This window comes from Mercenaria mercenaria, chromosome 18, assembly GCF_021730395.1.
Source record: "Mercenaria mercenaria strain notata chromosome 18, MADL_Memer_1, whole genome shotgun sequence".
Taxonomy (NCBI): Eukaryota; Metazoa; Mollusca; class Bivalvia; order Venerida; family Veneridae; genus Mercenaria; species Mercenaria mercenaria.
Genome location: NC_069378.1, coordinates 56,604,261 through 56,616,623, shown reverse-complemented (window position 1 = coordinate 56,616,623; position 12,363 = coordinate 56,604,261). Strand labels below are relative to the sequence as shown.

At 35.4% G+C, this 12,363-nt stretch overlaps 1 protein-coding gene across 4 annotated transcripts in view; it reads left to right on the top strand.

The window, feature by feature from the left end:
* The window catches only part of LOC123539409 (uncharacterized), a 102,423-nt gene that overhangs the window by 31,506 nt on the left and 58,554 nt on the right, over nucleotides 1-12,363 (top strand). For all 4 annotated transcript variants that reach the window (XM_053530171.1, XM_053530173.1, XM_053530172.1 and 1 more), the window contains 3 exons: nucleotides 10,558-10,773; nucleotides 11,006-11,294; nucleotides 11,473-11,621. In XM_053530171.1, coding sequence (XP_053386146.1) covers nucleotides 10,558-10,773; nucleotides 11,006-11,294; nucleotides 11,473-11,621 — 654 coding nt within the window. The remainder of the gene's footprint in view (nucleotides 1-10,557; nucleotides 10,774-11,005; nucleotides 11,295-11,472; nucleotides 11,622-12,363) is intronic.

The window sequence follows — 12,363 nt, the reverse complement described above, 5'->3', positions numbered from 1 at the left end:
AAACACCAAAAAGACTATGATTAATGGAATGGGGATATGACATGAATCATGTCATTCCATGAATAATTTACCATTCTTTTCTTGATCTTTATTTTGTAAGAAAGCCACCTTGCTATTCCAGGGAAATATGCTTAGCTATGCTACTTTCTTGGGGGTATGCTTGTCAGTAATGTTTGACTTGAATGGCTTGTTGGTCCAAGATAAATTATCTTATTATGTATACACATAAAGTACTTTCACCATAAATTAGGGAAAACATCTTCTTTGCCTCAGTGCCACAAAGTCAAGCATTTCGTAACATACTAAGACACTTAATAGCTGTTGTACGCTTGTATACTTAAAGAACAGTAAAAATACGCAATTGTTTCCGCCATATGTTGTTTTTCCCTGTTTTAGCTCACGAGTGTCTGACATTGCAAACAATAAAAAAGTGTAAGTTTAATAATATTATTATAAATCAAATCTAAATCAATTCGAGGAAATGAAAGAAAACGATCTTTAAACTTTACCCTGCTAAATTTCTAAAATGTACTGGTCCATCATTGAATTTTAGCAATACCATTTTTATTCGAAATTATTCACTGAAAATTTACTGACTGGATAGCGAACAGTGCAGACCATGATCAGCCTGCACTGGTCGCCAAGGCAGAATTACTAGCCGCCCGCAGGCTAAAGGTTAAGACTCTGAATAATGCTTTTTTTATGTCCCGAAGGGAGGCATATTAGTTTTCAATTGTCCGTCCGTTTGTTAGTTCGTTCGTTCGTCACAACATTAACTTTTTGCATGAATGCACTTTACTTGTGAACCACTGCACCCAGGACCTTCAAACTTAACATGCTGATAGTACCTATTGAGTACACAACCCCTACTGACTTTGGGGTCACCAGATCAAAGGTCAAGGCGCTGCGAAGGCATTTGTCACCATTAGTGACAGCTCTTGTTTTATCGTAGTTCTACTGATTTTTATGCAATTTGGTTCTGTGCAGCTACATACGTTTGGTTTGATATAAAAGACTAAACATCAATTAAAAGCGCTTTCATTCCAAGCAACAATTCAGACAATGTTTCGGGTTTTGTAACACTTTCTTATTCTGAACTGAATTCCAGATAAAGTTTCTTGCAATTCAGTTGGCATTTTCAAACATGTATTTTGACGCCCGCTGATACTGCGCAGATTATCACATAGATAAATAAAAACAAATACTGCATCTGAATTTCTAAATTGTCCATGCTTTTTTCAAAAAGAGATAACACAGAATTGTAAATTCCTCTTAGTGATTTTAAAAATATTACCTTTTCATTAAATACATGGTGGACCTTCAGACTTTGCTACACTAATTATTTCTTTGTGAAAATTCATAAAAAATATGTAGAACAGGATGTTTACCACAAAGCCAGTGATATTTTTGGCCGCTCAGCAAGGTGTCATCAAATATCACTGGCCTTGTTTTTACCAAATATATAAACATTACAAACCGATTGATTGAAAATAGTTTTATAGAACTATTCCTTACAATAATAGATCTATTTCTGCAGCATCTCTAACTTACTACACATGTAACTTACCAAAACGTGAGAATACACCAGAAGTGTATCGTTACTACTTTACTCGTGCTGATTATTGCTGCTTTTTTGCAGTACTTATCTCGCGTTTATGATGAAAGATAAAAACAAATCTTTTTCCTGGCCTTCGTTATAGAACGTGCATCACGTTCAACGACACAGTAATGATGTTCTAAGTATGTCACACCTGGCTCTGCGCATTTTTAGCGAGAGATTTTTATATTCGTGCTGATTACTCACATTTTGAAACAATCACTGGTAGATAACCTATAAGATAACTTTCGTTACTGTATACCCCGAAAACGAAATTCCTTTTGTCTTTGTTGTGAACAATATGCTGTGAGTTCATGACGTTATTATGAAAAATGCTTTGCATTTTAAGTGTGTCAAGATATGTAAGTTAATATATCATCGTTCTGTTCTGTTCTGACATCATCTCCGTGGAATATAAAGTCGAACAAAGTAATATGGCTCGATTTGATTGCAAATTAGATAAAGAAGAAGGCCAACTTATGTATTATTCAGCGATAAACAACGGTTGACACGCGGACCGGTCAGTGTTCACTTTGGTTTTTCGATTTTGATAGCTCCGCCTTACCTGAAGGTCAGTTCCGGTCAGTTACATTAGTTATATACAGTGGAGGTAATCAGAATCACAAAAACAAAAATGAGTTCAGTTTTAACTTATATAGTCTTTAAGCATTTCCTTTTCGTTTTGCTTTACTGTGGTTGTAACAATTACTTTAAGACATACTCATTTTTTTACAATTTGGGATCTCCGTGACTGAGTAGCTGATGTCGATGCCTTTGAAAATTTTGCCCTCCACCGATAAGGAAGCCATCTAGCTGGCTTATGGGAGATCGGTGGTTTTACCCATGCCTGTTACAATGCCTGCATGGGCACCTGAGCTTTTCCTTGAAAGCTGGAAAAAGCCGCAACATGACCTATATCATGTCGGTTTGACTCAAAACCAAATGAAAACAAAAATGAACTGTTTTACTATTCCCAAAGTCTGATACTCGCCAATCACAAGCTGTATGGTACAAAACGAAGAAGAAAAAACCGCACAACGCCGTCTCATTTTCAGGGAAAAGTTACGTTTTTTTTTTGTCTTAAAGTTTTTGTTTTCTTTAAACACGTCAGCATAGAGTTTCTTAGTATATTACACGTTTTTGACTGTTGTGGCACTGAATAAAAGGCTTTTCCTAATTAATGGTGAAAGAACTATATGTATACTAGATTAGATAACAAATCTAATTGGACCTAGGACTCATTCACGTCAAACCTTGTTAACGAGTGTCCTACCATGGAACTAGCATAGGAAAACATGGTCTGCTAGAATAGCTTAATAGCATGGTGACTTTCTTATTAAAGAAATGCAAGAAAATGTTCAGTAAAGCGACATGAAGTTATATATAACTCCATTCTATTAATTGTCATAAAATCTTTTAGTTGCCACTTTCTTAGAAATGGTTGTCAGATATTACTGAACCAGGTATTATTTAATAACCTATAACCTACAAATTGATTCAGAGTTTTTGGGGGATTTTTTGTTGTTATTTTTTACCTCAAATTTTGCTTCAAGTGTCGCCCCATCTCTTCTGTTCCTAATCAGTCGCATTTCTCTCATTCCTAGATATTCGCCCCTGCTAACAAGTCCCCATCTCCTCCCTCCTTGACGGAAGCATGGTTGATCAACCCCACCTCATCCTTTGTTGATTTAAACCCCGGCTAATCAGCCCCTACCTCCAGACATATTTCTGAGATGCAACCTTCCTGCCATAAGCCGCACAAAGTATCTTTTCAGTATTGCAGCCTAACTGTATTTCAACGTTCTAATTGGCAACATACTTAAGAAACAGATGCACGAGAAACTTATGACCTCATGTAGAGATGTCGGAAAAAGTAAAATTTAATGGAAAATAAATTGAGTTATGCTTCAAGTCATTGCTTTTCATCTTGCCTGTGAATCTCTTGAAAAAGCTATTTCCATCCGGAATGTTGTCCGGGTGGCAGCATAATTGAAATATAGCTTTTCCTCTTGGACTCCTGTAAAGCCCTTTTATGGTTTTTTTCTTTTCAACAGGTCGGTTTATTTTTTCTCTAGCGATTAGATTACTGTATGTATTGAGAATATTGTTTAGGGTTTAGCATAATAGGGGTGGTGGAAAATTTGTCGACAGGTGTTAATAGTGCCACAACACCCTGTCACAGTGCCATGTTTATATTTAATTGTATAAAAAAATGTATAAATGGTAAATGAAGGATTAGTGAATCAATATAACTTCGGAGCTGGGATTAGATCTTTAGAAAAATCTATAAATGATAAGATGTAGTACACGGATATATAAAAAGCGGCAGTCAAATACTTCTTTGAAGATACAAAAACATCCCAATATAGCAATAAAATAAATACAACTTTACTTATATAGATGGATACAAATGCAACTGATTTATCACAATTTATTTAAGGTCGGTCGTTGTATTTTATTAATCACTATCGATGCCTGACGGAGGATATGAAAAATGCGAAACTAGTTTCCCGTTTCATGCTGAGCGTCAAGCGAGGGGACTGCTAGACTTACTGTTGAGATCAAGTAATCTGTAATAAAGTTTATTTCTTTCTTTATAATGATATTTATTTTAAATGACTCTAACGACTGATGCCCGTCTGCTTGGGTCTGCTTTTACCATTTTTCACGTTTTTCGGTATGACATGACCAGGTATCGAACCCAGACCTCCAATAGTCGAAGCGGACGCTCTACCATACGGCATTTTGCGGGTTTTTGCAAGGCAGAATGTTTCCTGGTTCATCCAGCCATCAACGCGGTTAATGATTTCAATATCGCTTTTTCCTTTTGTTCCAAAAACTATAAGTTCAGAGAAAGATATGCAAAAATTATTGAACCACACCTGTTCAATTATAAATTATAATTAAATTTCAAAGTTCTTGCTTAATTACAGAAAAACGAGTGTGAGAATGGCAATGCACGTAAAAATCGTGCATGAGAAGGTGTTGTTAGTGAAAATAAAAGCTGATAAAAAGAATTAATAGAAATTAATGGAGTTTTGTTCCAAATAATTGCGCGGCATTTTATCTATAAAAAAATTGAGCCGCAACATGAGAAAACCAACATAGTGCATTTGCGACCAGCATGGAACCAGACCAGCCTGCGCATCAGCGCAGTCTGGTCAGGGTCCATGCGGTTCGCTTTCAAAGCCTATTGCAATTAGAGAAACCGTTAGCGAACAGCATGGATCCTTGTCTGGATCCATGCTGGTCGCAAATGCCCTATGTTGGTTTTCTCATGGTGCGGCTCAATTATGTTTACTTCTATCAGTGAAGACGTCATAAATTGATGAACTAGTGTCTAACTCCCAGTAAAATTAATTTTCTAGGTCATACTTTTAAATGGACTCATATTTATAACTTGCATTCAGTAATATGGAAATTACTGGGGATGGGGGAGTGGAGTTGGGGGTAAATTCATCGGTATAGATGTTATTTATATCCGGGCTATATATATATCCGGTATTAAGGATATACAAAGTTATGCTTTGATGAAAATGATTATATCAAACATGTATTGCGCGGATTTGAAAAGATGCTTGGCTATCAAACTCGTCTTCCAAGATAAAAAGGCGGTTCAAAGTAACTTACAATCATTGCAATAAAACTGATCTAGAGAAAGCTTACTTTTCATGTTTTATGAAACACAGATTATACTAATATAATTATTTTTCTTTACTTAAGTCTCATCCTGACAGACTAGTATTCTGTAAGAAAATAAATGCTATCCGATTTCTTATTGGCAAGTTACTGTAGAAACGGCATCCGACTGCATATTGGCAAGTTACTGTAGAAACGGCATCCGACTGCATATTGTTGAATAATTATGCCCATCATGGAAAAATCTGAAAATTCTAAATATCTTATTTGATGCTATGTTTTCTTGTTTGTTCTTGTTTCTTGCATTTTGGAAAATTATTATTTGTTGCAGCTTTCTTGGTAACGGTTGAGGGGAATATTGCTTGAAATCTCTCAGTCTCAATGAAATAGATTTATACTATAGAAAGATACTGTTAAAAAACTAATTGGATGAGTTCTTTTACCCATATTTAAGCAAAATGCATTTTCAAAGTGATAATTTAACTTTTATCCCCATTATCCACAAAAACTTTTAAATGAGTTGCGTGTCTACGGCGTGATATTTCAGTGAGGCAACACTATAAAGTTGGGCATTGTGCTCACTGCTACAAGTAGACACCATCGTTCATATGACTGAAAAATTGTTGAGAAAGATATTAAACCCGAACATACACTTTACAAACAAAAATCTTGAACATTCTCTAAAAAAAATCGGCAAGTATATCTTTTGACAGACTCTTATCACACATATCTGGAATGCATCAGAATGAATTTAACATGAAGAATTTCAAACTTTTGCAGATTTTTTCTTTTGCTTCATGATGGAATCATATTTTACATAAATCTAAACTAGTCACAGCCCGCACATTTGGCAATTCTATGTCAAGTTACTTCCCTTCTTAGTTATAACATGGTTAATTCCTCTTTCTACCATATACAGTATTGTACTTTGATCAGGAATGTTGTAATACGGCTCGAAATGAATTTGCCAGGCATGGGTCCTACGAGGCGCTTCCATCGAGCATAATCCGGCATGGCAAAAATCCAAATTACTACTTCAATGACCCTTTTATAACTGTTTCTACTGTTATATTAGAAAAAATGAGGCTGAAAACTCATTTGAAACGTTAAACATTTTAACGCATGGAGCACAAGTAGTCCCAAAAATTAAATATTTTTTTTCGTATCCGATGGGAATTTAATACAGGATTTTGTTTTCTTTAAGTGGGATACAGGCTATTTTTTTTCAGTTTTCAGACTGAAAATTTGCAAGTATATAATATATTGATTCATTTATCTTACTGCATGAGTTGCACAATGAGATGGCGCTAATAAAGCACAACTGTCAGCTTGTTCTATTGAAACTGCATCCGAATGTATGTTTATTCAAAGGCGGTCTCTGGCGCCGGGGATGGGGTACACAGAATTGAGCCGCACCATGAGAAAACCAACATAGTGCATTTGCGACCAGCATGGATCCAGACCAGCCTGAGCATCCGAGCTATTCGCTTTCAAAGTCTGTTGCAATTAGAGAAACCGTTAGCGAACACATGAATGCGCAGTCTGGTCTTGATCCATGCTGGTCGCAAATGCACTATGTTGGTTTTCTCATTGTGCGGCTCAATTAAGACTAACATGCTATGAAACGCTTACAGCTGTGAAGTGTGAAGTTTTAAAACTTTTTGTTAAGATAAATTATTTAAACTAATGTTTAAAATTCCAGTTGTATCTATAAATCAATCTAAGAATCAGTTCTTTGAAAGACTTATTTCGTCATGACCACCGGGGCTGTAGGTGACGATAGAAATAAGAAATTTAAAATCATAAAAACGTATTTTGGCGCCAAGTTCTATGTGCATAATATTCTGAGTCCTAATGTGTTATGATAAATAGGTAACCAGACACATAATAGTCAGCTTGTTAAAAAATAATCGGATTTAAATCTTGTTGGTTGTTTTTGCTCGGTGTCAGGTCTGTATTCAACATTTTGGTAGAAATGTTTCCTGAAATGATTGCACAACTTCACAAAGGAATTAAAGTTTTGTCTTTCACCAAAGTACAATGCCTTAAGTACTTTGAAAGATATTATCAGGTGTTGTTATTCAAGACAAATCAAGCCGTTAAGGTTTGTTAGAAAACTATTTAAGTTTTAAAACTATTTGAATAAACAGGTGCGGTACAATATTATTCAGTATGAATCAGTCTTTGGAACAAAAACATTTTAATTTATTACAAAAAAGTATCAATAAAACCTCAAAACGATCTTGATAGCATAACTATATTAACAACTGGGTGTAGGAAGAATAATATTTTGTAGGAAGAACCAAGGTGCATTTAATTAAAGAAGGCGTCTCATAGCAGTTTTATAGTAACAGGCGGTAATTTGTCTTTGAAGTACTCTTTGATAGCCGTCTTTTATGAAAATCATTCATGACTGCAGTACATTTTGATTCAGTCGTTTTTCTAAAGACTTATATGCACCTTCGTTTTCTCCAGCAAGACGTCTTTAAGAGTAAATTCTATGTGTACCGTGATTTGTAAAAGAAACTCTGTGAAAGCACTGGAGAATATAAAATGAATATTGACCTCGAAAAGAAAACAGCATTTTTTTTAGCCTATATTTCACTTTGCTATTTCAGTAGACGTATGCTACTGAACTTCTATTGCGAAAACCTTTGTTTCGAAATCATGGAGTCAGAATTACTTTAAAACAGAACCGAATTCAGTTTCCGTTTCAATTCAGCTTACTTACTCTTACATTGGCAAACTGTTGAAAATTACTTAAGTCAAACAAATTTCAGTATATTTTCAGTTATTTTTTCATCAGATTGTTTACTTTCGCTCTTACTTTCTATGACATGTTTGTCGGTTCACGGAAGTTGCTCGTGAATATGCCGGTGTCTGGAATTAAATTACCAAGTCTGTTGCCAAATGGAAAGTTTTCGAAAATAATTAACTTTGAATAAAGTTCTGTTTAGTTCGTAGATTCGTTTGAATTCTTTCATTATATCAAAACAAAAATGGATCAGGTTGGAATGATATTAGACTGTCGTTTTGTAATTTAAAAATCCAAAGCAAGTAGTGACTACCGTCTCTGTCAAATCATGCGCGTGTTTTTCTTATTTGATGTGTCTTGTTTGAAACCTACAAACTGAGTCGTAACTTGACTACTAGTACATTTTTCTGGAGGTTGGGTGGAGGGGTGGGGATGGGCGGTGTCAATCGCTTCTCTAGTAGTATTAAAAAGATGAGATAATGAAAAAGTATAACTATTCAGGCAGTATGAGTCCTTGCTTTCAATATTTTGAAAGTGAAAGTAGAAGTTTTAAAAACTCTATACTAGTATTTAACCTGAGGTTCCAGTTTTCGATGTACAGGTTTATGAAAGAAAACTTATAAAAACACATGAGAATTAGTTGTTTTTCTTATTTTTTTCCATTCAAAATTGAAAATCGTTTGTAAGGGGTACCCCGGGTAAACTGACTTAATTCACGATAACGCTTTATATTTAACCATCGATTTATTTATTTATGTTTTACGGCGCACCAACACAGTATAGGTTATATTGCGCCAAACAGGACAACAAATTTTGGTTCCACATCTCATTTACATCGAAATAAAAACATGAGGTATGGAGTCAAAGTTTGCATACCTGCTGGAATCACAGAGTTACTGCAAAACCAAGTGCTAAGACCTTATTAGCCGCCTCTTACGATCATCCAAGGGTAAGGCAGTGGTTCCAATTCTTTTCATACACAGATCCTCCCAGAACCACATGGGGCTTAACCATCGATAAGTACATAACTACATGTTCCTCTGTGGTGTATTGGTGAAGAAGGCAGGAAAATATTTATTGCGGCGGCGGCACGGGTTCGATTCCCGACTCGGGCGTGATTTCCTCTTGATTTCGCTTCATTTTAGAGATAGTTTGGACAAAAAATCTCATGTTCTTATATTCATAATATAATGAAACTTTTACTGTAAAGAAAAAATATTTTATCCAAAATCTGAGCCCAGTCCCTTGTTGAAACGAGTCGTTTGATTGGTTAAAATAAAAATAGATTGGTGGAAATGAAAATAGTAACATTGGAAATCCGATTATACAAAAGATGAATTTTAATGGGCTTTCATCAGATCTACATTTTTATGAAGATCGAGAACTTTAGTCAGATTGACATATAATTTATTATGACTGAATGACATATAAAATATTCATTTATTTCGTAGTTTTCTTTACAAATACATGTATTCATGTGTGGAAGATACTCCAAACATTTCATTAGATAGCGTGGGTTTCTCTTTCATTCATGTTTAATTTTCTTAAATGAATCGTATTAGTGTAAAGATTTTATCATGATATAGCAATGTAATAAACATTTCCGAATAGGAAAAAATGTAAATCACGTACTTGTAAAATAGCTTTTAAATAAACCACAAAAATAATCATTCACTGTATAAAGACATACAACTACTGTCACACTATAAAGAATGTTAAGTGAAGCATCTATTTGAAGATGAGGTTAAGTGGATTGCTTAATTCATTTTCGAGCTGCATACGTTCACCTTCCTTTTACGGACGGATGGTTGTGGTGATTTTCTCCCACTTACAACATGCATGATGTATTTGCCTAGTGTTTTAGGATTGCCAAAATAAAGCCGTGTAAAGTACAGAAAAATGATACGAAAGAAAACTTATTAATGCCATTTTTCTCCGTTTCTTCTCCTATAAGTCCTGCAAAAACTTGCATGTAAAAAACAACCATGAAGGACTGTTTAAAAGTCTTAAAACTATTCCCTGGGTGTTTCCTCCAATTACATTTTATCGACCCCCGAATCTGTCTTTTTCCAATGAAAAACAATTATCTCTTTATACTTATTTAGAAAGTAAATTTGAAATGCATTTAATGTCAGAATGTTCAATTTTATTTGCTTTTTTTTTCGATTGGCTACATATCAAAGTCATGCATAAATATAAGAAGTTGCATCCAGCGTAGAGTGGAATTTGGCCAAAGTAAAAGTGTAATAATTGTTTTCGTAAGACTCTGCAAAGAAATCAACAGAGATGCAAAACGTATGATTTCCCTCATAAAGAAATCTATAAAACTTTTATGTTGCAAGAATTTATGCTTCTCAGTATTTCTTCTTTTCAACGGTCAGTTTTTCTGGTTCTAAAATAAAAATCTGATTTGGAACTCAGTCTCTGTAGGAAACGTTCCCACAGGTGTATATTATATGGTGTTAAGAATCAGTCAATCAAATGCCGCTGTTTCGAGACTGGTCTACAAAGTATTTATAACTTTTGGCCGGGATAATTTATCTTTTTAAATTTTTGTTTATTTCAGACAGTAGCACGTACTACCATCTTCCAATGGACGTTATTAACAACGATATGATTCCAAATCCTTCTGGTCTGGATGCCGAGGTCACCGGAAGTCCACAGCTAGTAAACGGTGTCATGTACAAAGCACTCCGAATAAATGGCGCGCGGCAAAAGGTGAAGGTTTCAGGACCAGGTCACAGAAACGAATGCTTTGGGGATCTAAGTCAATGTCCCGACGGTATGTTCTCATTGAAATGATTGGAACTGTCAATTTTTTATCACTTATAAATGTCGATGTGTTGAAATTAGCACCAGGCTATTTTCGGCTGCTATCGTAAAAGTCAAAAACTATATACATGGTTTATAAATATATACGCTGAATAATAGCAACATTCATTTTTTTTTAACTAGCTCATGCTCAATTCATTTGTTTTTTACATCACGATGCTAACAAGTTGTATGCATTTCAGGGTACACGATCGGTTTGTGGCTTAAATTTGACAGAACTGGGAGAGGGAAAGGTGTTTACCTTTCTAATGGCGGCCATGAAACTAGTTCACACGGCGTTGCCATGTTGTATGAAACCGGAAGTATACAGTGGATATTCCGGAAGAAGTCCGGACAGGAATGGCGGGCCACCGCAAACAATGTTTTACCCCGAAGATGGTACCACGTTGCTGTCACGTGGTCAGAGAGAAAAGGACTCCTCATTTACATCAACGGAAACAAGGCTGCTCAGGGAAGCACACCCACCATGAAGTAAGATATCTCTGTAAACTGTTGATATGCTTACAAGGTCTACCCGAACACAGCACCGACACAGTGTAACTGTTATTTAACTTTTTTTAAATGCCGTTTTAGTATTCGTTTTTCCGTGAAATGTTGTATACAGGGAAAAGAACTAAAGTTCAATATTTGTAAATTTTGTATTTTTCAGCCCCGGTAAATCTACCGTCTCAACATTCAATGACTTCATAATTGGCCAATCAAATGACGCGACAGGAACACGTGACCTCGGCGTAATGACTGTCGACGATTTCCAATTCTGGTCAAGGCGCTTAAGTGAAACAGTTCTAAGGGAAAAGGGTTAGTATTACATATATTTATAACTGTCCGGTAGACATAAACCGTTGAAGCGTTATAGGGTATAAGAACAATCCGGCAAGGATATTAAAGTAAGTATATAATAGGGCCTAACCACATAGTCAAATTTTGCTGGTATATGTTTTTTCATATCAGTTAGGACATTTCAAAGGGAATGTGTTTATGTTAGGACTCATGTGGGCGACTTTGTGGTCTGTGGAGACAAACTTTGTATTTCACTGACTGCACGGTATGATGTCGCTCAATCCTTTTACGAAGTTGTCGTTCCTGATCTCACTCTCAGCGCCTCTGGACGGAAGTGGAAGAACGGCAACTCTGTATTGGAGATTGAATGTTTGAAATAGCATCGTAGATGGAACAAGAAAACCCTGCTGGTTATCTTTAACTCTTAGTTACAGCGACTGTTGTTCACGTTGTTCCTGGCAGATAATAAAAGTGTCTTGTTTCCTGAAAATCCGATTCTGATCAAAATTCTTGTTCTCGTGGTGATGCCAAGAAGTTTGAGTGGGCGTGTTTTATCATGAAAGTAAAACAATCATGATAATTTATTTTCAGAACCATTCTTCAATCGATAAACTTTTGCTGCCTGCAGCTGATATAATAATTTGCTTTAGCTGCATAAACCTAATTTCATATGTATTACTAGTTTGTAAAACAACATTTTTCTTAATTTTGATTAACATTGAAAAATAACAATGGTCACGTGATACGTAAAGTTATCTAG